Source organism: Vombatus ursinus, unplaced genomic scaffold (assembly GCF_900497805.2).
Source record: "Vombatus ursinus unplaced genomic scaffold, bare-nosed wombat genome assembly UNPS02014773.1, whole genome shotgun sequence".
Lineage (NCBI taxonomy): Eukaryota > Metazoa > Chordata > Mammalia > Diprotodontia > Vombatidae > Vombatus > Vombatus ursinus.
In genome coordinates, this window is record NW_020954551.1 from 38,530,514 (window position 1) to 38,556,719 (window position 26,206).

The window sequence follows — 26,206 nt, forward strand, 5'->3', positions numbered from 1 at the left end:
CTCACCTCCAACTGTCTGAATCCCTGCATCCCTGATGGATTAGCTCATGTGCCATCTCCTGCAGTAATAGTAATAGCTAGCGTTAACATAATGCTTTAAGGCTTGCAAAGCGCTTTACAAATATTGCCTTATTTTATCGATGCAGTGACCCTGGGAGGGGGTACTATTATGATCCCCATTTTACAGAGGTGGAAACTGAGGCCAGCAGGTTAAATGACTTTCCCAGGGCCACATAGCTAATAAGTATGTCTCAGGCTTGGATTTGAATTCAGGTCTTCCTGACTCTAGGTCCAACACTCTATCCACTGCATCATAGGCAGCCTCTTCTGAGCTCCTTATTTGTGGGGTGTTCACTGCCTGCTTCTCAAATTATCACGCATATTTTACAAGTTGTATCCCTCTTTTGAGCCAGAAAGGCCTTTAAAGGCAGGGGCTGTTATACATTTTGTCTTTATAGCCTCACCGAGGAAAGCACAACGCCTTGCACACAGCAGATACTTAATTAATGCTTATTGGATTGAATTAGGCCTGAGAATGGTCTAGTGACTTGCCCAAGATCACCCTCTGTCAGTGGAAACCCAGAATGCTCAGCTCTACTACCAGTAAAATATTCATTGAGCCAGCAGGGCATGGGATCTAGCTCTGGCCCAACCTCACTCTGAGTCGTTGAGCAAATCGTTTAGCCTGTGTGGGTCTTGGTATCCTTGCCAGTGAAATAATAGTTGAGATTTCTATGGCGCCTCAAGGTTTGCAAAACAGTGTATCTCTATTGGACCTTTACAAAACCCCAAGGCATCATTATGCCTCTTTTACTGATGAGGAAACTGAGGCTTGTGCTCACCCAGCTGGAAGAGTCGGGGGACAGGTTTGAAGCCAAGTCTCTCCCGACTCCAACTCCCATGCTCTTTCCCTCACCTCTTCCCACAGCCTTCCTAAAAGGTGGAGGATGAACTTAATGACCACAAAAGTCCCTTCCAGCTCCAGGATTCTATGTCCTATTCAACATCCTGAGGGGAACTGGGGCATCTGTCAAACTCAGGAAGGACGTGCTAGAGGACGCAGGTGTCCTCCACAGTATACCAGCCTTGCAGAAAAGTACCAGCTGCTCTGTCTGGTTCATGGTTCTTTCTCAAGCCTGCCTTCCCTCCTGGATAAATGAGTAAACATACAAAGTTGATGCTCTTGTGACTCTGGGAATGTGGGTAGAGGATACTGGCAATGGCAGGATCCTACATCTTGGACTGGACCAGAGCCAGCCTGGCCCAAACATATCCTACCTCCCCTCCCCCAAACATTTCCCATAATGTCCCTGGGCCGTCCATTTCAGGAAGTTCTTCCTGGAACCTACCTTCCTTCTTCTCTGAAACTGGTTAAATTCCACTCAATTTAATAACATTTATCAAATGCTCACTATGAGCCCAATTCTCTGAACAATCCTAAGCTTCTCCCTGAGACAAAGGGCCATAGTTTAACGCTAATATATGTTCCTTCAGTGATGTTGTATGTATGGCTGCAGTCACCATACTCTCAGAACAACTGAAGTTTGGAATTGCCCCCCAAAACAACAGACAGACATGGAGTAAATTATACAGAAGTGGTGTAAATGATAGTACCAAGAAATGAATATTTTCCAGGAAAAAAAAAAGATGGGTCAGTCACACACATAGTGAGAACTAAAAATAATAATAATAATAATAATAATAATAATAAGCTAACATTTATATAGTGCTTACTATGTGCCAGGCATCATGCTAAGTGACTTGCAAATATTATCTCATTTGATCCTCAAAAAATAGTATCTCATGTGTCCTCTTATTATCCCTATTTTACAGATGAGGAAATTGAGGCAGGCAGAGGTTAAGTGACTTGCCCAGGGTCAAAAAGCTAGTAAATGTCTGAGGCCATATTTGAACTCAAGTCTTCCTGATTCCAGACCTGGCAGCCTATCTATCCACACTGTACCTGAAGCTGCCAGAAGAAGAAACAATGGCTCCTATGTCCTTCTTGGTATTAATCAACCAATCAATTATTATTAAGTGCCTATTACATGCAAGGCACTGGAGATACATTGACAAAAGCCAGACAGCACCTCACCTTCAAGGAGCAGCAGACACCACGTCAAGATAATAAGATAAAGGTGAGGACACCTAACATGCCTTGTGGGGCCTCTATGGCAAGGCAAGGGTGGAGTCACAAAGATTTGCTAGCCTTGTGAGTTGCATCAGCTGGGGCGGGGGGTGCAGTGACCATACTGATTAGATAAAAAAAAATCCAGTAGAGTGTTAGAATAATAAACTATGATGAAGACAGGCATAGTGTCCCACTGTGGGGCTACAAGTCTAAAACAAGAACCAGTCCCTGACCTCAGGGGGATAAAGCACCTGCCCAGATCCATCAATCCATAACAAGAATGTAGTAAGCTCTTACTATGGACCCAGTACTGTGCTAAGCACCCAAGATACAAAGAAAAAAGCAGAACCAGATCCTGCCTGAAGAAGCTTACATTCAAATGGGAGAGACGACATAGACATAAATAGCATTTTACCTGATACATACAGAGTAAAGGAAGGGAAGCTCAGAGGGGCTGCTCTAGCAGCCAGGTCTGTAGAAGGCCTTTCCTTCAACAGAAGTCAATGTTTTAGCTGAGTCTGGAGGGAAGCCAGAGGTTCTAAAAGGCAGAGATGGGGAGGGAGAGCATTTTTATCAGGGGGAAAGGCAGAGAGGTGGGAGATGGAGGGTCATATTAAGTGATGGTGTTATCATTTTAGAGAGGCAGTTACGTGAAGCAGTGGATTGAGTGCGGATGAACCTGGAGTCAGGAAGACTCCTTTTCATGAGTTCAAATCCAGGCTCTGACACTTACTAGCTGTGCGACCATAGGCAAAGCACTTAACCCTGCTTGCCTCAGTTTCCTCAGCTGGAAAATGAGCTGGAGAAGGAAATGGCAACATATTCCAGTATCTTTGCCAAGAAAACCTTGAATGGGGTGAGAAAGAGTTGGACATGTCTGAACAATAACAAATAATATCTGAGGAGTCAGATACCAATGACGATTAACTTGGTCTAGTTTCTTGCTTGTCCTTCTAGTACATGTTATCATATGGCTAGGATTAAGGGACAGAATCAAAAAATATTCATAGAGTGTTACATCCATGATCTCTAACCATCTGACTGAACTTGATTCTGATAGCAATATTATTTCCACTCTCGCATGCTACAGGCAAAATGGATCTAATCCAACAACCAGACTGGGTTTTACTTTTTCTAGGCATGAGCTGATCCTTTCTCCTCTTGCCTTTGGCCATTGAACTGAAGAAAAGTGGGTAGAAGGCTAGATCTCTCACCATAAAACATGCCCTTGCTATAAAAATGCGGGGTCAACCCTTGCTTCTCACTACAGTGTTTACATCCATTCTCTGACAGCCAGAGAAATCATTCCTTTGACCTACTGTGCTCCCTTGACCTGCCACTATTAGGCACCGGAAAAGTCAATATTGTGCAGTAGGGTGGAAAGTAGGATGGATTCCCTGGTCAGGGAATCAAATGATCTGGTTTCTAATCCCAGATCAACAACCAATTGGAATATGCCCTCTGGGAATGCTGATAAACCTCTCTGGATCTCCTTTATTAATCTTTCAAAAAGAAGGGGCTGGACTAAATAGTTTCTAAGGTCCCTTCCAGGTCTTTATCTATGAGTCTTTGAGCTTTCCTAGGGTCTCAGTTTCTATCTTTGTAAAATGAGGCAATTGGAGTAGGCAGATGATCTTGGCTCTTGCTCTGACATTCTATGAGTTTATCCAATTTGCCAGTTTAAGTGTGGGCAGGGGAGAGATCAGTACTTAGATGCCAAGTGATGCTTGCCTATATGAAAATGATGGAAATGGCAATTCTACTGATTGGTTTCTGATGAGAGAAATTTTCTTAACTACTTTCCCCAACTATCTCTTCAGATTTCACTTAACTCTGTGGAAGGAAAGAAGGAAACGAGCATTCATTAAGTGTTTACTATGTGCCAGGCATTATGTCTCCAGATTATGTTCACTTATTGGTCAATGGACAAGACAATCACACAAAGAGTGTCAATCAGAGTCATAACTAGAGTTGGTCAACATTCTTTCCCCTGTTACAGTTTTCTGTCCCACTAGCCCTACTCCCACTCTCTTATCTTGGCAGAATTCCAAGTAAAAGAATGACTAGTTCTAACTCAGGTATCCATAGTTAATGTTTATAGATGGTCTAAAAACCATGTGATCCTTAGGACCCTCTGCTTTCTCCTTAACCACTTTGTCACCATTACTGCAGAAGCAGCAGGTGGCCAGCCACACGACACTGAGGTCCATTTTGTATTTGTCTGTTTCATGGATTCCCATGGTCAAGGAATTTATCACTTAGTGGCCAATCTACTGTGATGAATTAGCCTGTACCTTACTTGTCTGGTTCTTGAGAAAACAGAGACAATCTATGGCTCTTCCTCTTCTATTATGCTTGTGGTTATGTAAGTATGGATGCAGGACAAACTTTTTGAAGGTACAAGTAACCATCAGCAGTACAAATTAAGAAGAGCACTGAGCTGAGATTCAAACTGGGTTCTAATCTCCCCATGGCCTCCAATTAGGAGGTGTCCTTTAGCAAATCACTTCTTTTCCCTGGGCCTCTCTTTGCCCACCTGTAAAATGAAAAATGTGGACTAGATCATCTGGAAGGTGTCTGTAAACTTGAGGACTATGATTCTCAGAAAACGTAGTCCCAAGTGTGAGCTCCCAAATAGTTCCAGTGAAGTTCAAGTTTTATGGCTTGGAGTTCATTTTAATTGTGATGAATGCCAGTTCCCATTGAACTCCCACACCCAGATGGTCAGATATCAGCATTCAATTGAATTTTAATTTAACTTTTAGTACTGAGCACCCCTAAAATGCCTAGGCAATGACCTAATGATCTATAATTAAGCTGCCATTCACCCAGTCCATTGTTCTTGGGTGAGCTCTAAAGAGTGTGTATTTCTGCTGTCCAATCAATGGCTAATCACTTGGCATGATTATAAAAACACTCCTCCATGACAGCTGCCCTCTTCCAGCCCCTGCCCAGTCAATAAAGTGGTATCTGCTAGACTCTAACCTAAACATGGCAGTAGCTTAGGCACAAGCTGCTGTTGGTCACAGAGCAGGGAGGAAAGGCCTTAAAGAGGCAGATGTCATCTGGCCCATTATCCCTGCAGTTCTGGAAAGCTGAAAACTCTCACTATTGTTTTATTTTTTTTCTCACTATTGTTTTAAAGAGAGTTAGGGCATAGGAAAAAAATGACTAAAGCTTCAGTAGGGTTGCTCAGAAGGAGGAGGTGAGGAGGTAGTGGGGACCTTGGTCCAAGGTGGAAGACTTGGGGTTCAAAATCCTTCCTGCCTTCACTACCTATATGCAATGCATGGTACTACAGTTACACCTCCCTCTACTAGGCTACTCCTCTGTACAATGGAGCTAATAGCCATGCCTTCTTCCCACCCTCCTCCCCCCCTTCCAGGAAATGTTGGCTGGATCCACACACTAATTACAAATACAACATACCCCAAAAATGCCCCTCTGAAACCCCCAAATGTCTGTGCCTATATGTGTCTTTGCTGAAAACACCCCCATTTCCTTTGACTCTCAATCTTAAATCAAGGGAGTTTTTTTCCTTTGTCATACTCAATACTGCTCCTTGCCACCAGCTTGCACTTAGCTCCTAAAGCAGACAATGTGATTTTTTTTGCATTAAAAGGGTAAAAAAAAAAAAAAAGGCAAGCAGCAGGATATGGGTTCCAAGACAGGCAAAATGGTGGCTTCCTGTTTCTTTAGTGATGTGCAAGTGGGGTCACTTTTATTTTTGTACATGAAAAATGCATCTTGCAAAATTTTTAAATGGGGAAGAGGTGTTTCAAGCACATTTGTATGAGTAAATGAAGTTGATGGAGGCTGTTTGCCACCATATTGGGGCCTGGCCCTTTGGGGACTTTATCCCTAATATCTTCGAGGATTTCCTATTCTATTTGTGTTTGAAAGAAATGAGGTGAAAAGATGCACGAGAGAGAAACATCTCCCAGATCCACCAAAACCCCCGAAGTAGGTCTCAGTGGGTTCTCCCTTGGTTCTGAAGCCCTGGGCAGGGATAGAGGATGTGAGGGAGGAGGGCCCAGCAAGGTGCTGTCTGGAACCTAAAGGGATGTTTCTCTGCAGCTTGAAGGCAGGAAAGAGAGGAGATAGACTAGGCGCCCCAAGCCAGAGGTGCCACGAGAGGGTGGGATGTGTGTATAGACAGTTCAGAGAGATGTGGAGAGCTGTTTTGTTTCTGTTTGTTTTTTAATCGCATTCTTCGTGGTTGTGAACTCAGAACTCTGGTGGGTAAACTCACAAGAAAGTACAGTACTGCTGAGGGACGGACTCCCAAAGACTCGCACCAACGTGGGGAGAAAAGAGACCTCGTTTCCCACCCTGACCTCCGGGAGGGAGCCGGGTGAACAGCAGAAGCACATGCAAATTAGCCTCCCTGGGCGAGACCCTGGCACAGAGTCGGAGAGGGCCAGTGAGTGGAGCAGGTCCGGCAGCCGCACTGCTGGCGCAGCCTGCCTGCCAGCTTGCTCTCTGGTCATCCTCTTCAAAGGGTCGGAAGGGGAGAGGCTCTGGGGGTCCGGGCTCTCAGGTTCCGGAAACCGAGAGACAGTGGGCTTCGAAGAGGCAGGAGCAGCTCCCCTCTCCCACCACGGGTCGAAATGGCATCTAGAGTGCGCGCGCTTCGCTTCTAGATATAGCTAGGGGAAATCAACAAACGAAGCCATAAAGGCTTGGATTAATTAATATTGGGGAGGGAAGTTTCGTTCCCTACCTCCCTATTCATAGGCTCTTTCATAAGCTGTCTCCCATCTCTTCTCTAATCTGGTCTCTCCAAGAGAAAAGATAAGGAAATCACCAGCTCAAATCTCAGAATGAATTGTGGACCAGCCCGACTGGGTAGTCCCAGCTCTTCAGTGCCTGAAGGCGGACCCCTAACTGAGGGAAGGGGCCCCGAGACACCCACTTCTAGAGGACCCTTCCCACGAGATTTGCAACTCTGCCAGCCCTAACCCCATGGCTTCCATCGGCGTCCACGGCCCAAGCTCTTTAACTTCCCGGCTGGTTCCCCGGGCGCACACCAGTTGCTCAGCGCGGAGAGCCCCTGCCCAGGATGGGTGGGGAAGGATTGGTTTCTTTCTTTATTACTATTACGGGGGACGCGACGGCTAGAAATGTCTCACTCTGCCTGTCAGTTGCAACCTTCCCGTCTCGCCCCTGGGGCTCAGGGAAAACAAAAGTTCCCAGGTCCAGCGCGTCCCCTTCTCGCCCTGCCCTGCCTCGCGGCTGGGTGCGATGGAGAGATCCCGCTCTTAGCAGGGGCAGTGCCCCGCTGGTCCCACTCCCAGCAGGGGCAGGGCCCTGCCTGTCAGGCTCCCAGCCCCCCAACCCCTAGCCCCGAGAGGCCGCAGCTGGAACGGACAGACATCTCGAGGCTGGACACTCCCGGACCCTGAACCATTTCCAGGAAGGTCGGGATCTGAGGGTGTTGCAGCCCCTGGAGTCTGGGGCTGGGCAGCTGCGCTCCTCCGCCCGCCCGCCCCCACTGCCGCCTTTCCCGGGCCCCGCGGACACACCTACCTGCGTTGTTCATCTTCCAAAGACCGGAGCCAACTCTCCGCCGCGCTCGCTGCAGTCCCCCGCCTCAGATCATGGTCCCACCGCCCTGGCAGTCCAAGGTTCGGCTCCTCTCAAAAGCGCTCTTCCTCCCTCTCGGTCTTTCTCGCGCGTGCACTCACCCCCACCCTCTCCAGACCCCGCCTGGGCAAGGCAAAGGAGGAAGCCCCCGAAGCCGCTGACCGGGCGAGAGGGCTCGGAGAAGTTGAGTAGGGGGCTTCAGGGGCGGGGCCGCCGGAGCGCCTGCGGCGGCCAAGCTGAGCGAGGGAACAGTCCGGTCTGGAGGAGGTCGGCTGGGGCTCAGCCGCAGCTGGGGCTGAGTGGCTGCGGGGGGCGCGGCTCGGACCCCGCTGCTGCTGCTACTGTTGCTGCTGCTGCCCCTGCCGCCGCCGCCGCCGCCGCCGATGCTGCTGCCCGGCCCCTAGCTCTGCCCCCCTCCCCCCCTCCCACCCTCCCAGAGCCCAGAGCAGGGCGAGCGCAGACTCGTGGTCAGCTCCCCTGGTCCCCCTGTGCTCTCTGCGCTCTGGTGGCCCGAGCTTTCCTCCTCCTCCTCCACCAACGCCTCCTCCTCCTCCCCCTCCTCCTCCCCCTCCTAGACATTTCCTTTCCTTTCCTGAAGAGGAAGCCCTTTTTTGCTCAGTCAGGGATTGAAGGCAGTGGAGAAAACCGAGGGGGGCGAACACCAGCCAAACAAGCGGAGATTTAAAGGGACAGTGGCCGCTCTCTAAGCCACCCCCGCCCCTCCGGCCCCATCCTCCATCCCTGGGAAGCTCCCCTCAGAACAGGGATACTGTCTGGGGCCCTCCAGGCTATGGGATATTTAAAGAGATAGTCTTGGGATTTATGGCATTTACCTCCTGGCAGAAGGTGTCAGTGGTGTGGGGAGTTTGGGCTGCGTTGGGGAGGGAGATGGAAGGCTAAGTTAGTGTACGTACCGGCTGAGAGCAACCTCAGCTTTCCAAGAAACTCAGGGTCTAGCAGCAGGAGGCGGTGAAACCTCGGGCAGGGACAATGTGAAGCCACACAGAAGCGTATTCGCTAGGTGGGTACAAAGTGTACCTGGTCTGTCTGGGCGCAAGCTTTCGGACGTGGAATCAAATTGGAGCTCCTCTCGTCTGGCACACGGAGCGTCGTTTCTTTGTGACCCCTGCCATGTATAGGTGCACCTTGTTTTACGCAACAGATAGGGTTGTGGAAAAGTTTGGAATAAATCGATTAAAAAAAATAAATCAAATCCCTCCCCCTCTACCCCCCTTAACACACCAGAGGAGCCAAGTACTTAAAGGAACCAGACAGAGGCTCCTTTTGTAATGCAAATCACCACTCTCTAATGTATCCACTTTATGAGTGTGGATTTTTGTGTATTAGACTTAATTAGGGAGAACTCCACCTGTGAAGAATGGAGGTGAAATGAAAGGGGGTGTGGGGTTGTTTCAGTATAGAAAAAAAAAGGCAAGCTGTAGTGGGGAGGGAAGATAGAATCAAGTCCCTCAACAAATCCTCTGGGAATAGAACTCCTTTAAACAGAGTTGTTCAGGCCAGAGGGGTCCTATCTCATCTCATAGGATCATAGATTTAGAGCTGTCAAGAACCTTAAAGGCTAACGAATCCACCCCCACCCCCCATTTTACAAATGAGGAAACTGAGGCAGCGAGGTAAGTAACTTGCCCAAGGTCACGTAGTTAATAAGCAGGTGAAATGGAGTTAAGGCTCCAAGTCCAGTGCCCAATCTCATCCACCGTACCAAGCTGTCTCTCTCCTTGGTCCTGGGTCTGGTCGATGGCAACGGAGGAGGAGACACAAGAGGTACTTCAAGTTCCGGTCTCTCGTTTATTGGCGGGTTGTCCCTGCTGTCCCCTAAGGCTTGCACTCTCTGGCAGTGTTCATAAACCTAGTCATAAAATGTCAGAGAAGTAAGGGACCTTACTACTATCCTGTCCACACCCACCCTCTCATTTTACTGAGGAGGAAACTGAGGTTCAGAAAAAGAAAATTACTTGCCCAAATTCTGTTGTAGCAGAAATGTAAGTGACTGCCATTTTGGCCAATCAGGACACTGAAAACAACCGATCTCACCCGAAGGGGACATAATCAGGATTCTAACTGGGGTATTGTAGGGGGAGGGAATTCATATCCTCCATACATTGCTGTCTCTCCTATTAAAAGAGGCAACATAGCTTAGTGGAAAGGGTTTTGGATTTGGTTCTGGTAGACCTGGACTTATGTATGGACTCATTATTTACTAGCTATGTGACCTTGGATAAGTCACTTCATTCCTCTGCTCGTCAGTTTCATTTTAAAATGGGAATAATAAATATTTGTTTAATATATTTCAGCTCAATGACATAATATTTGTAAGGTGCTCTATGAATTATTATTCTACTTTAGAATTATTTAGAACAATAGACTTGTTATTTTATTAGTAAGCTTATTATTATCTCTGATAAAGAAGTACCTGATAGCAAATGTGCTTAGAACTCACTCTCTTCATTAATCCAGGTATGACTATATTTAGTTTGTAGATCAGCCAGTTTTTGTTTCTTTGTTCTGCTTTCAGGAAAGTGTTTTAGCACTACCAGCAGAGGGAAGGCAAAGGCAGGGGTACCAGGGAGGAGGTGATTCCTAAATCAGGCATTTGGAATGTGTGTGTGTGTGTGTGTGTGTGTGTGTGTGTGTGTGTGTGTGTGTATGAGAGAGAAAATTACAGCAATTTTTGGGTTTGGCCTTATCTGTGAATTCATTTATGCATGGTGGTCCCCCTCTCCCTTACCTGGATGGTGAAATGAAGGCTACATCCCAAATGGGTATATTTCAAGGAACCTAAAGCATTTCCCAAACTTTTAACTGTGTCTACTCCATGCCAGACGTCTGGATCAAAACTGAAAAATGTAGCCCACTCCCCAGATGTTCCCATACATTCAGGTGTTCAGCATCTGTCAGATGAAGAAACCAGATGACTTTGCTGAGTTTTTCCACTTCCTACCAGATTTGCTGCCATGTGGGAGACCTGGCTTTAATCTTGCTCCTCCCTTCTCTCTCTTCCTCACGTCAAGTTAGAGAAAGGAGACAGTGTTCCTCCAATTTCATAGGATCATAGATTTAGAGCTGGAAGGGGCCTCAGAGACCGTCTAGTCCAACTCCTTTATTTTACAGATGAGGAAATTGAGCCCCAGAGAGAATAAATGATTTGTCCAAGGTCATACGGGCAAGAAATGGCTTAGCTGGTTTTCAAACCAAATCTTGAGGTTCCAAGTTCAGAATTCTCTCCACTACACATTGATGACTCCTTTCTTAGCAGAATTACATGACTCACCACAGAGTTTACCTTTGCTGGTCTCAGTTTCCCCAAATGTTAAATGAAGTAATAATGGTAGTAGTAGCAGATATGATCATCTCTAAAGTTCCTTCCAGGTCTAAGCTTCTCTCAATTCATCCAGTAAAAATGACAAGCCCAAGATTACTGAGTAAATCAGAGGCAAAGTCATCTATCTGCCATGGCTCCCTTGCTTGCTTCTGATTTTGACTATTGGGAAGCATAATTGAATGTGCCACCCAAGAGGAGAAGCAATCAAAATGGAATCAAGAAAATTAACATTCCCCATACTCAAATGTTCTTTGTACAAGAACATTTCATAGCTAGGATGTTAAGGGACAAACGGATGGAAAATATTAGTCTTTCCATGGAATAGGCCTGTCGTCCCAGGGCTAGCTAGTCATAAAATAGTGAAATCAGCGGGTTTGTCTTCCTTTTCAGATCATTTTCTTCAAGTTAACAAACAAGCATTTATTAAGCACTTCTCCAGTTCTCTTCTGGCAGGGGAGAACGTGATCTGATAAAGACATCTGTGTTAAAGCGTAGGGGAATTAATGTGCCCTTGAAAAAAGGAGATGAGGAAAAGATTTTGCTTGTCCCACCTTAAAATGAATCCCTAATAGTAGAATTTGGTAACCTGAGGGGACCTGGGTGGGAAGATATTTTTTGGCAGGGTCTCAGAGTGCCTCAAAACACATTATTTATATGGCCTTCTAAGGAAGGGCGTCCTCGGGAAGATGCAAAGATGGGAACCACTCCACTGTCCAGCCTTTAGCCTGTGCAGTCAGGATTTTGTTCATAGCCGAGTAATTGCTGGACTTATTTGTATGGATTAAATAACATAAACTTTAAATGTTTCTTCTTCCTCCACATCTCAGGGGAATTGCTGATAGCCGCACTGCATTTTATTTTAAAATTGTTGTTGCTGTTGTTATTTAGAATTAGAAAGGACTTTAGAGGCCATCTAATTCAACCCCCTCCTTTTGTAGATAAGGAACCTGAGTCAAAAGCAGGCAAAGTGATCCAACTAAGGTTGCATAGGTGCTAAATAGCAGAATCAGGATTTGGTTTCAAATCCTCCGATCCCAGATGGTGTCTTCTTTCTTTTATATCATGGTACTTAGCAAGTCCAGAATGCTATTCAATATATTGTGCATCCTCCTTACAATGTAACCACAAGGTTACTATTCTAAGATTCTTACTAAGGCTCTATTTTCTTCAGGTGGATTCTGAGGACCAAAAAAATAAAAGCTAACTCAGCATGGAGAGGTCATGACAGAGGCTGGGGTCAGTTTTATTTCATTAATAACCAACATCATCACCACTCCCTGTGAGATATGTCCAGGAGAGATGCAGGGGGAGGGAAAAACTGACTCCTCTGGAAACGTATTCCAGAGTCTTCTTAGCTGATGTAAGATGGAGTCTTTGATGCTAAATAGAATTCTATTTGAAATCAGCCCATAAACCAATGATGGTGGGGATGGTAGGGGAGCGTGGGACAAAAACTAAAATCCAAATCATTTAAGAGCAGCCAAATTAATGAGCAAAGTGACTAGTCATGAAGCCAAAATTCCAGTTCCTTGGCTCACTCTACTGGGAAACCACCCTTTGGTGAATTGAGGGGGAGGAGGAGAAGGGGAGAGAGCAAACTGTTAACATCTGAAGCTGATGTGACAATATTTGCTTAATAATATTAGGTGTCACAATAGCCTGGAAAAAGCTTGAATACTGGCTCCATTCTCTACTAGCTATATGATGACGAACCAGTTGTGAAGCCTCAGTTTCCTCCTCTGCAAAATGAGAACCATAATACTTGTATTACCTACCTCACAGGGTTGGTGTGTTGAAAGTATTTAAGCCTCCAAGCACTGGCAAAGTGTCAGTTACTATCCAGCACTTAGCATGGCATCCTGTACTCCATATTGCTTAAATGTTGAGTTGATTTGTCATCAATTACATCTGTATAGATGCCATTTGACTAAAATAGAAATTCCTCCATTTAATTTTTAAAGCTCTTTATAACCTGGCCCCAATCTATGTTTCCAGTTTTGTTGGACATCCTTCCTCTCTCACACTCAGTGATCCAGCCAACTGGCCTTCTCTCTATTTCTCACACAGGACACTCCATCTCCGGTCTCTCTGTTTTCACACTGGCTGTCCCACATACCTGGAACACACTCCTCCCTACTGCCACCTCATTGGGTCACCTCTGTTTCTTTAAGATGCAGGTCAGACCCCACCTTCTGCATGAAATCTTTCTTGATCCCCCCCGCCCCAAATATCAGCATCCTCCTTCCCAAACTACCTGGTATAGAACTGCTTTGTGTTTATATATTGATTTGCTTTATAATTGTGCTATATATATTTTACATGTGTTTATTATTTCTCCCTTTAGAATGTGAACATGTTGGGAGTTTTTAGGTAAAGACTTTCATTCTTTGAAGCCTCAGTGCCTACAACAGTGACTAGCACATAGTAGGTGCTTGATAAATATTTGTTGATTGGTTGATTGACTCTTACAACCATTCTGTGAGGCAGACAGGATAGGGCCTATTGTTCTCACTTGACATTTAAAGAAACTGAGGCCAAGAGAGGGGAAATGAGTTTCCCAGAGTCACAAAACTTGTCAATGGCTCAGTTAGGCCTGGTACCCATGTTTCCTGCCTTCCATTCTCCTGTTCTTTCCACCATACCATGTTGTGTCTTGTAAAATCTGAAAGTCTTTCCTATAATTTGATACAGTAGCTCTTTTGGCTTTACAAGGAAAGAGTTTAATTTTCTCCCTTTAAAAAAAAAGAGAAATCAAGATGAGCTGTAGTTAAGAATATACTTGTTAGTTTTATAGCAAATTCAGGGCTGGACCCAACTTCTGTAAAGACGACCTGAGGATACAGCAGGCATCCATGGAGTCTATTTTGGTGGGGAGCGGGTAGGAGCAAGTAATACTTCCGAGGTACACAGAAAACATTCTACTTGAGGATTTAAACCTGCTGGTTCCAAACAGACTCATTTCAGAGATGTGTAATGTTTGAGCTCCTCTCAGGTTGAATATTAAACAACAGCAACAAGAACTCTCAACAATACAGGTTCGATTTTGAGTCAAGCAGTTTTGAGGGTTTTTGGGAGAAAAAAATTGGTTTGATTAGCATTCAGCAAATCAGTGGAGTTTATTCTGGCTAGAACCTTGAGAGTCAAGTCCCTGGATTTGAAAGTTCCAATTTCTGGTTCGTTTCTTGATCCTTAATGATGGAGAAACTGGGTTATCAGTTAAAGCACATTGAATTAGCAACTGAGTCAGATCTAGGAAGCTGGTCTCCTACCATCTAACCTATTACTTCAGCCACCAGTGCACTGCCTCCTCTATTTTCAAAGGCTTTTCCCATATTGATTTCCATTAAGTATGTGACACATGGTCCCTCTGACTTAACTATGTCACTGCCCCAGAATGTCCTCTGGTGATTTTCTATCATGACCATGATTTAATTAATTCAATTTCTTGTATTTGAGAAGATTGATCCTTTCAGATAATAGCCACATAGCTACACCCTCTCCATTGAAACTCAGATTGAAAGCTGGCCATGCCTCTCATTTTTTGCTATTCTTGCCCATGTCCTTCCAGAACCCCCCTACAGATAATCTATCCAACATGCTGTAAGCTTTCCTCTAAGTCTTTTTTTTTTAGGATCAAAGGAACTTAGATTTAGATCTGGAAGGAATTTTAGAAGTCAGGTTTGCCCAAAGTTACATAGGTGGTTAGTTGCAGGGTCAGGGTTTGGCACAGTGGATAGAGTGCTGGGCCTGGAGTTGGGAAGACTCATATTCCTGAGTTCAAATCTGATCTCAGACACTTCTTAATTATGTGACACAGGGCAAGTCACTTAACCCTGTTTACCTTAGTTTCCTCTTCCATAAAATGAGCTAGAGAAGGAAATGGCAAATCACTCTAGTATCTCTGCCAAGAAAACCTCAAATGGGGTCAAGAAGAGTCAGACACAACTGAAAATGACTGAACAATCTTTATATCCAAATCCAGAGACCTCTCCATTGTACCACTATGGAAATCTGTGTAGCTCTTTCACTGTCTTCAAAGCACAGTACTTCGCGTTTAGTAGGACTCTATCAAGTGTTTTATAAACCTTAAAGCACTATAGAAATGTGAGCTATCATTATTATGGCTACCTTCATACTCATCCTCATCACCATTATTAAAATGTTATTAAATTATTGGATTTTGTGGATGATTTCATTTAGGAGTCAACAAAAATTTAATGTGTACCTACTATATGCAGAGCACTGTGCTTGGCACTTGTAGAGATATAAAGTTTGTATAAGAGGCATGGTCCCTGCCTTCATGGAGTTTATAGTCCAATGGGGATTGAATAACACTAACAAAGATAATCCTCATACTCAATATTACCTATTAATGCATTAGAACACTACAAAATAAATATATAAGCTTTTGACCTTTCCCTTTAAAGTTCTCCACCAGACAGAGCTAGTCTACGATATACTCCTGATATACTCCAAAATCACAAAGCAGGAATGGACCCTGGAGACTGTCTAGGTCTATACTTCCTTTTTAAAAATGAGAAAGGTGAGGCCCAGAGAAGTTAAGACACTTGTGTGAAATACCACAGTGAAAAAGTGGCAGCGCCAAAGAAAGAACCCAAGCCTAGAATTACCAGCCCGATATTCTTTCTATTCATCATCTTCTCCTTCCCTTTTTTTCCTTTTCTTTCTTCACTTCCCTTCCATTCCTTCCCTTCTCTTTCTTCCTTTTCCTTTCCCTTCCTCTCCTTCACTGCCCTTCCTTTCCTTTCCTTCCCTTCCCTTTTCTTCCATTCCTTTCTTCTCTTCCCTTTCTCTCCCTTCCTTTCCCTTATTCCAAAAGGTTCTGCAATGCCTTCAAAACTGAGGATGAAAATAATTGTCAAGAGAGAGGGATGCCACGGAGCTTGCCATCAGGTTGTTGAAGTCTTTCTTGAAGCTCAGGACCTATGTATAATTAATTGTAAAATATGTACGCCTCACTGATCATCCAGCTGTGAGTATACATCCTTAGGGTCTATGGTACTGGTACAGTGGTCAGAGTCTTCATCTGCTTGCTCAGAAGTATGTTGCCTTAAAGGTAGCTAGGTGGCACAGTGGATAGAGTGCACGGCTGGAGTCACAAGCACCTGAGTTCAAGTCTAATCTTAAACATTTACTAGCTGTGTGACTTTGGGCAAGTCACTTAACTCTATTTGTCTCAGTTTCCTCATCTGTAAAATGAGCTGGAGAAGGAAATGGCAAATAATTCCAGTATCTTTGCCAAGAAAACCCCAAATTAGGTCAAGAAGAGTTGGACACAACTGAATGACTGAACCACAAAAAACACATTGCCTTGGTATGCCTTTCAACCAGAGCCATAAGTAACAATTTTTACTTCTGGGAAGCGGTAGTGAGGATGGTGGAAGGAGGCTAGGCTCACCAGGCATGTAGCCTCTTGGGGATTGAGCACACTCTGGGACACCATTAGGTTTCTGAGCTGATAAAGGGGAAAGAGTATCTGTAGGATGAAGCTGTCACCCCTGCCATAGGGGCAGGGACAATTATGGCAAGGATCATGCCCTAAGCTGGGACTGTCAGCACCTTCTAAATTTCTCCATATTGTGGCAAAGCTTTAGTCACCCTATCCTAGTTACAGTTCCCCCTAGGGTCACCTTAAAATGACAGCTTTTACTCTTAATATCCTCTAGTCTCTCCCTTCTTGGGGGAGCACTTCCATTTTCTTTGTCAAGCAATCTCCCACTCAATCCCCAGCAATCCTGTGTGGTCCTCTAGGGGTTTTGTGTGTGGTAGTTTTATCTCTATAGTAAGACTATAAGCTTCTCAAGATTAGGAATGGTGTCTATGACTCTTCCTGTTTCCCTCAAGGTTCTAGTGACATCATAGTGTAACGAATATAGTAACAGACTTGGAATCAGAAAGACCCAGGTTCAAATGATGCTCCTGGCATCATTACTGGCTCTATGATAATGGCCAAGTCATTAACCTCTTTGGGTCTCAGACAACACTTTACAACCATCTATAGATAGGTATAGATAGGTCATGGTCTAGGTGACATGACTTGGCCATGATCACACAGCTAATACATATCAGAAGTGGGATCAGAACATAGGTGTTCCTCTTTTTAGGTCCGGTGATTATGCTTCTGCCTGTCTAGCAGAACAAGCATGACCAGTCTATGAGACTGGGAATGTAGCAGCCCATGGAGGATGAAAGTTTCCTATTTTGGAGTAGCTGTTGATGTGAAGGGGGATGATGGTGATTGTAAAAGTAACAAAGCACCTTTAAATGTTTTATCTTATCTGGGCCTCACTTAAAACCCAGAATGAATGAGCTTGGATTACTTACAAGCAAAGTACAGGATTTTAGACGTGGCACTAAAGGGAAAAAACCTGTAAAATTTTGAGCAGGAAAGCAGAAAAAAAAAAGATAAATTGTTGATTTAGGGATAAATTATCTGAAGTCTGAGCTCAGGATGAATTAGAGGAAGAAGAGAAGAGGAAGAAGAAAAAGAGAAAGGAAAGAAGGAAAAGAAGGAGGAAAGCCAGTTAGGAGTTGGTTACTGTAGTTCAAGAGGGTGAAAGGTGACTCATTCCAATGGTCAAGGAGAGAACTGAGATATGGAATTATAGATTGGAGATAGTTCAAGTTAGGTCAGGTAAAGAAGCACCTACTAAGTATCTACTATGTGCTAAACACTGGGGGTTCGGAAAAAGGCAAAAAAAAATTGTCCTTGCTTTCAAGGGACTCACATCGGGGAAACAATACGCAAGGAACTATCTACAAACAAGATATATAAAGAGTAAATGAGAGATAATTTCAGAGGGAAGGCAGTAGCATTAAGGGAGATAGGGGAAGGCTTCTTGAATAAGGTGAGACTTGAAGGAAGCCAGAGAAGCCAGGAGGTGTTGAGGAGGGAACCATGAAAAATATCTGGAATTGGGGAATGGAGTGTTGTATTTGAGAAATACAAAGAGGCCAAGTGTCACTGCATTGCAGAGGATGGAATTCGGGTGAGTAAGGTAAAAGAAAACTGAAAAGGTAGGAAAGGGCCAGGTTATGAAGGACTTAGAAGCCAAACGGAATTTTATATTTGAACTTTGAGGAAATAAGGAGCTGTTGGAGTTGAGTAAGGAAGTGACATGGTCAGACTTGCACATTAGAAAGACCAATTTGACAGCAATATGGAGGATGGACTTAAGCAGGGCGCCATATGAGGTAGGGAGAGCAACTAAGATGAGCAAGGCTTGGTCACAAGGTCCACACTGGAGGTTTGGGACCTGAAAGTATGGGAGACTGGTGATGGTACCAACAGAAATGGAAAAATTGGGAAGGGAGTTAATTTCAAAGGGAAGAGGGTGAGTTTGGTTTTAGATCTGTTGGGCTTGAAGTGACGTCAAGCTCCCGACTGGGGCACAGGTGAAATGTTGGCACTAGAAATGTAGATGTGACAATCATGAGCAACAGAAAAATTAACATTAAATCTCAGAATTATCATTTAAAGAGTCTTCATGGTAGGCATAGTGGTAAAAAGCAAAGCCATGGAAACGCTGGTTGTTGGGTAAAGGTCAATCCGCTGCTGGGGTTAAGGAGCATAGATTTCGAACTGGAAGGAACCTTGGAAGTTTTCTAGTCCAATCCTTCCATTTGACAGATGGGGAAACTGAGGCTCAGAAACCTAAAGTGATTTACCCAAGGTCAAGTTCTGCTGGCAAGTGGCAGAACTAGGATTCAAATCAAGAAACTCTGACTTCAAATCCAATCTGCTTTCCACTGTTCCAAACTATCAGTGGCTAGGATTAGGGAGTCAATTTGTGATTAGGATTAGTGGTTGGTCTATGGCAGGGAAATGGGCTATTTTTGTAGCTGGAGATAGTCATCAGCTGATGGCTTGGCTCAAAGTTCAGTTTGTGGATGGAGTTAGAGGTCAGGGTTAGTTACTAGATGGTCATGGGTAAGTAAATACAAGGGGATGGGAATAGGGAAGGGGCACTACTACCTGTATAGGTAAGTTTCCAACAAAGAGCTCAGGCCGAGTACCCACAAACTCCACTTTAGAGAGATAGGGCACTGGGATATCTACTGGAGGGCTGGCTAAAGATGCAAAAAATAACTTTTGCTCTGTTTTCAACCCATATGGAAATGTAATAGAGGCTGTAGGAAGCCATGATGATCCAAGTGGGTGTATTCAGTTTCTCCATAACATCTTCAAAGTTTTGATTTTGGGGGAACCCTAGACTTTGCCACTGACGATGCTCTGCTTCTTCCCTAAGCCCTCCCTTGGTTCTTGGCCTCGTTTCAAGAATACATCTTTAAAACTGCTCAAAGTCATGAACTTTAGAAGCAACCATAGTGTACATTACCATTTCTATGAATGATTGGAAAGCCTTTACCAGAGGGACTCAGGTCAGTTGGAAATCAACAAATCAATTTTTTTCGTAGATTCCCAGAATGTCACAATTGGAAGGGACCTTAGAACATAGACTGTTAAAACTGAAAGGAACATAGAATATCAGAGATGGAGGAGATTTAGAAGGTATCTAGTCCTATGCCCCCCCCCATACTACAGATGAGGAAACTGAGGCCCAGAGCAGGGCCTTGTTGAAGGTTACATAGTGAGTGAATGGCAGAGCTTGGGGCTAAGATTCAGGTCTCCTTAATGCCTTAAATTTCTTTGGGAAAATTTCTCACTACACTGTCTCTCAACTTGACAGATAGAGATCCTGATGACATGCAAAGTTTATCCTTGACTCTATTCTTTGCTAGTTGAGCTCTGAAATTGGAGGTTCCCCTTAATTGGGCTATTAGGATACCATTCTCAGAAACCCCCATGGAATTCCCCTTCCTCTCCCCTCCTCTGTCTTCAGAATTCGGAATGCTCACAGTAAGCAAATGACTTACAATTTTTTTTATTGTCATTCTGAAAGACAATCTGGGGTATAATTACCTCTACACAAAACAATGAGCAGCTTCAAGAGCTTTGCAGCAAAATGCAAATAAGTAGCCTATAAAAACTGCTGAAATTTGTCTATTTTTCTTCCTGCTTGCCCTCTAGGCACAAATGAATTGTTGAGCAAGTACCAGAGTAGAAGACAAATGTATGTGGCCATATCCTTAAAAAAAAAAAAATCCTGCCTATGTGAGCATTTCAAAAAGTCTGATGTCTTTGGAACTCTAAAGTACTCCCGGGCCTGGAGTCCCCGAAATGTTCATTCTGACTGCTTACTTCTTTTGATTTTTAATCATGGCATATTAGAGCTGGAAGGTACCTTTGAAAGTATCTAGTCCAACATCCTTTTTTTTTTTAACATGTGAAGAAACTGAGGCTTAGAAACATGAAATGATTTGACCTGGGTCACATAGAAAGTTGTATGCATGACCCAGTTAGGTGGCACAGTGGGTAGAGTGTGGGGCCTGGAGTCAGGAAGACCTGAATTCAAATCCTGCTCAGTCACTTACTAGCTGATCCTGGGCAAGTCACTTAACCCTGTTTGCCTCAGTTTTCTCATCAGTAAAATGAGCTGGAGAAGGAAATGGCAAACCACTCCAGTATTTTTGCCCCAAATGGGGTCATGAAGAGTCAGATAGGACTGAAAATGACTGAACAACAACAGGAAAAAAACATGACCCAGGTGCTTGATGTTTCACAAAACCAAGAACACAAACTAGAGGTTCTGTGAAAACTAGAAAGCATGTGGCAGAAAAATCAGCATTTTATATCATATACTGTACCACAGTAAGCTATAAATACAGGGATATTTGACTTAAATGTAAAAGGTCAACATCATTTTAAAAATTAGAAAGGAAGGGGAGGTGCCTTTCAGAACTACTGTCAGGAGAGAATTCTGAACCAAACAAGGGATAGAATTGACTATAAAAGTTAAAATAGATGATTTTAATTGCATAAAATTAAAAAGCTTTGTCCCTAACAAAATTAATGCAGCTTAAATAAAAAGAGAAACTGTCAAGTGGGAAAAAATCTTTATACCAAAATATCTCTGATAAAAGTCTGATAGTTAATATAGATACATATAGATACACATATGCATATACATATACATATATAGGGTTATAATATGTATGTATATATACATACATAAATATATGACTGCCTCAATGAATTAGTGGTCATAAAATATGAACAAATGCTTTTAAAAAGAAGAAAGGTAACTTATCAATAATCATATGAAAAATGCTCCAAATTATGAGTGAGACATTAATTTAAATTACTTTGAGGTCTCACATCATATCCATCAAATTGGCAAAGATGATAAGTTACAGAAATAGTTGGTGTTGGAGTGGATGTATATCATAATAAGACATGAACACTCATTCCATGGGAAGAAAGGCACTTTATGAATTGGTCAAGTCATTCTGGAATTATATAGTGACCCAGTGATCCCAATACTAGGGATATACTTAAAAGAAGTCAAAAACAGAAAAAAAGGATCCCATATATACCAAAATACTAATAACAGATCTTTTTATAGTAGCAAAAAGCTGGAAACAGTGGTCCTGGATTCAGGAGGACCTGAGTTCAAATCCAGCCTCAGACACATAACACTTACTAGCTGTGTGACCCTGGGCAAGTCACTTAACCCCATTGCCTAACCAAAAAAAAAAAGAAAGCTGGAAACAAAGCATGTGCTCATTAACCAAGGAATGGCTGAACAAATTGTGGTTTATGAATGTAATTGAAGATTATTTCACCATAAGAAATGGTAAATGGGGGAGTTCAGAGAAACATGAGAAGACTAGTTTGTACTGATTGACTAGAGTGAATAAGCAGGAGAACAATGTAAGTGATAATGACAATCATGCAAATGAAAGAGCTTTAAAAGGCGACCAGTTCAGATTAATTGCAATGACCAATCTTGGTCCTGGAGAACAAATGATGGAATACACTGTGACCTCCTCTTGGCACAAAGGTGGGAGCCTAGGGCTACAACATGTTGTATATGCTGTCTGAAATGGCCATTTTGTTGGTCACTTTGGTTTAACTATTTTTATATTGTAACAAATGACAGTTCAGTGGGAGTTGGAGTGTATCAGGAAATGCGATGTAAAAACCAAAAGAAATAGGGAGTGCATCTGTAATTTCATAGGTATAGAGAATTCCTGAGTGTGGGAACTTTTACTATCAATACAGGTTGACACTTTTCCTGCAATTTAGGATCATAGATTTGGAGATAAAAGGGATCTTGGAGATGATTGGATCTTTCCCCTTCTCCCATTTTAAAGATGAGGAAACAGATCCAGAAAGTTGATATGACTACCTATGGTCCCATAGCCAATATGTCAGAGGCAGGACTTGAAGCAAAGATTTTCAGGCTTCAAGGATGGATCGCTATCCATCAGACTGCCTCCCTCAAAAAGATGGCAGCAAGGTGGTATAACTGATAGAGAATTAGACCTGGAGTCAAGGAGACCTGAAATCAAATCCTACTTCAGATACATTCTAGCAGTGTAAACAAGTCATGTAACTGCTTTCAGCTCAGCCTCATTTTCCTCATCTGTAAAATCGGGATAATAACAGCACCTACCATACAGGATTGTTGTGAGCACCAATAACACGTAAGCATCAATAACAAATAAAAAGCATCAGCAATAATTTTTTAAAAGAAGAAGAAAATTAGTGGAAAAAGCAGGATTTGAACCCAGGTCTCTTGGAAAGATCCAGTAGTGTTTCCATTATATCCTTATCTTGGATTCCTCTAGTTTCCATTTGAAATTGAATTCTGAAGTCTTAAAAAAGTTTTCTAAAATTCAAAGTCACTTCTAGATATACTTCTCCCTAAGTGAGCCCTACCTCTCAGTGAGCCTTCCCTTTGAACACATTAAAAGAACAATTGTGTAAAATCAAGGAACACATCCACCATATCTAAAAGCATAAGCAAAATTCAAAACCCTTAATACCTCAACTTTCCAATGATGAAGGAAAGTACATTTATTTCTCCATTTCCCCTCCAGGATCTGAAATATGAATCTCATTTCTCTTTCCTCAAGTTCTGGGCTGTTCGAGAAGAAGCCAGAAGGCACAAACTACAGCCTGCCCTATTTATCATTGAAGATTCAGTGTTTTTACCCCAAACTGGAAATTTCTTGCTCCTAAGATAACTCAGTCCATCAGCTCCCCTGCTCAGGGTCTGATCTTTGGTCCATTAAACTGGGGCTTATTTAACATGGGACATCGCCTGAGTTATTGCATTGGTCTTATCCATGATCAGGGGCTTATCTTTCCCAGGAAAATAATAGAGTTTACTTCTTGGCTCAGTGCCACCCCCTGAGTAGAATCAGCCCAGTGTCCTCTGGGCTATGAATTGCATCATCCAGCAAAGTCAACCTTTTCAACATCCTTGAGTCCTCAATGGGTCCTTTACCATGTCTGGGAATGCATAAGTACAAAAGAAGCTCTATTCAGATAGGAATGGAGAGTTGCCTAACATGCTAAAGAGCAAAGAAAGTGAAGGTCACAAGGTAAGGTCATACGGTCTAGAGCCAGGAGAGACCTTGGAGATGATGGAGTCTCATACCTAATTTTACAGATGAAGAAACTGAGGCCCAGATTGGAAGGGAGGAGAGGGTGATTTGCCACCGGTTACACAAGGAGGAATGAGCAGAACCAGGATTTGAACCAAGGACTTCTGACAGTATAAACTTTCCATATCATGGAATGCTGAGCATGAAGAGACCTTAAACCTGGCCCATGTTGAATCCAACATGAGGGGAAAACACACAGGCTCTGAGAGGTGAAACTGATTTGCCCAAGGTCAAATAGTGTATTAATGGCAGAACTAGGGAGTTAATAATTGACTTTTCTTTGAGACCACGGGGAAGCAGCCTGGTATACTTAATCAGTCTCTACCTCAGTTTCTTCAACTGTAAAATGGGGATCATAATAACCCCTATCTCACCAGGTTGTTGTGAGGATCTGTAAAGCACTTAGCACATTGTCTGGCACAAAATAAGTACTTAATAGATACTTGTTCACTTTCCCCTTCTTTCCCTGTTTATAATCAGTATAATTTGCAAGCAATTACTGAACAATGACTGTGGTACAGGCCAATTTGGCATTTTGAGAGTTAGAAAGGTATAAGGCTTGACTCCTCCCCTCAGGGAGCTTACAATCTAGCTAGAATGAAAGGACAAGTAAATAAAAAGATAAATCCCATCTCTAAGTCACTTAACTTCCTAGGGCTTTAGTTTCCTCCACTATAGAAGGAGGGGGATGGGACTGGATCATTTTAGAGGTTCTTTCCAGTTGGCATCTCTTTTCCTGGAATGGTTTACAGTTATGTACAATTCAAGCCCAATGAATGGTATAGGAGTAAAGTCTCAGAGGAGACATCCCTTTGTACTGGGATGATTGGGGAAGACTTCAGAGAGGTGAGACTGGAGTTGGATTTTGGTGGGAAAAAAAAAAGACTGGGAATTAATAGTGTGTAGAGGGGAAGGGGGATAGTCCAGGCAGGAGCAAGCATGTGATTGAAGGAATGGAGGGTGTGTTTGGGGAATGATGGGTTTTTGTAAAAGAGAAGAGCTAATTAAGGCTAGAAAAGTAGAATGGGGCAAGGTTATGGAAAGCCCAGCTTGATGAGTTTGGACCCCTATGGGCAATGTCGAAAGAATGCATGGATGAACAAATGAATGAATGAATGAAAAAGCACTTATTAAATCCTTCCAAATATCATTGAAAGCGCTGGGGCACAGTCCTTACCCTCAAGGAGCTTACATTTTAGTAGGAAGAGACATCACACTTGGGGATCAGATTCTGGAAGGGATATTTTGGTTTGGAGAATTACAAGGATGACCAGTAGAGCCACAGAGGAGTAGACTGAAATGTCCTTTCCCTCTGCACCCCTGGTCTTCTCATTGGGGAGCATCCCTCTGCCATGCCAGACCCCTTTTCTCATTGGTGTGTCCCTCCCAAGGCTTCCGTTTTGGGGAGAGACTAGACCAGCCAACACAGGACCATGACATCATATGATAAATGCATTAGGTTGGTGCAAAGCATAAAGATGTACAAGAACTTAGTGAGAGTGTTGCCAATTGGACGGCATCAGGGCAGATTCCAAGAAAGAGGTAGTTTTGGAATTGAGTCATAAAGGATGCATATGACTGCAACAGATAAAAAGGGGGAGGGAAAACATTGCAGGCCTAGACTAGCGATGAGGGTGATATTTTACGTATATTTTTGGATGACTAATCTGAAAACATGTCCAGAGTAGGACAGTAATAAAGCTGAACTCAGAAACAGCAGAGAGCTAGGTTTGGCCATTACTAATAGAGATGAGCTGCCAGACTCGGAGCAAATCATTTGACTTTCTGAGCCTTAGCTTATCTTCCTTAGCAGGAAAATAAGGTAGTATCTACCTCCCAGGGCTGTTATGAGTCTCAAATGAGATCATGCAGGTAAAGAACTTTGCAAACTTTGCAAGCACTATGTTAGTGTCATCTGTTTTTATTGTTATTGCTTTTGTAGGGGGCCAGAATCTATAATCAGGGAGACCAGGTAGAAATCTATTGCAATAAGCCGTCTGGTGCAATGGAAAGAGGGATGGTTTTGGGGTGAGAAGATCCAAGTTCAAATCTGTGCTCTGCTGCCAGCTACCTGGGTGACCTTGGGCAAGTCACTTCAGCTCTTGTTGCCTCAATTTCCCATTTTGTAAAATGAAAGATTGAATTAGATGATGTCTGAGGTCCCTCCAAGATCCAAAGTTATCCATAATGAGGGGATGATGGCAGCTGTGGAGGTGGAGAGGAAGGTACATATGAGGGAGATGTGACTCCTTCCATTGTTATGTTCATGGAAATTCTCACAGTAACCAGATCTATTGACTGAATGGCATTGCTGCCTGAAATAAGCTTTTTTGGGGTTGTGTAGATTTCATAGACAGGCTGGAGCTTGTCCAGAAGAGGGTGACTGACTGGTGGTGAGAACACTGAAAGGACCACTCAAGGGCAAATTGAAGTAAATAGGGGTATTTAACCTAATAGAAAGACTTGGTGGTGACATAATAATTGTCAAGTTTTTGAAAGGCTGTCACGTGGAAAGAGTGTCAGACTTATTCCGCTTGGTCCTAGAGGGCCGAAGTAGGAACAGTAGATAAAAGTTACAGGCAAGTAGATTTAAGCTTCATGGAAAGAAAA

At 43.4% G+C, this 26,206-nt stretch overlaps 2 protein-coding genes across 3 annotated transcripts in view; both read right to left on the bottom strand.

Moving 5' to 3' along the window:
* FGD5 (FYVE, RhoGEF and PH domain containing 5) overlaps positions 1-7,978 on the bottom strand; it is a 186,629-nt gene extending 178,651 nt beyond the window's left edge. For both annotated transcript variants that reach the window (XM_027863997.1, XM_027863996.1), the window contains exon 1: positions 7,660-7,978. In XM_027863997.1, coding sequence (XP_027719798.1) covers positions 7,660-7,672 — 13 coding nt within the window. In that variant the 5' untranslated portion in view covers positions 7,673-7,978. The remainder of the gene's footprint in view (positions 1-7,659) is intronic.
* A 587-nt stretch (positions 7,979-8,565) lies between these two features.
* Positions 8,566-26,206, bottom strand: part of CUNH3orf20 (chromosome unknown C3orf20 homolog) — a 244,987-nt gene continuing 227,346 nt past the window's right edge. Inside the window, exon 16 of the mRNA XM_027863803.1 lies at positions 8,566-8,692. Coding sequence (XP_027719604.1) covers positions 8,566-8,692 — 127 coding nt within the window. The remainder of the gene's footprint in view (positions 8,693-26,206) is intronic.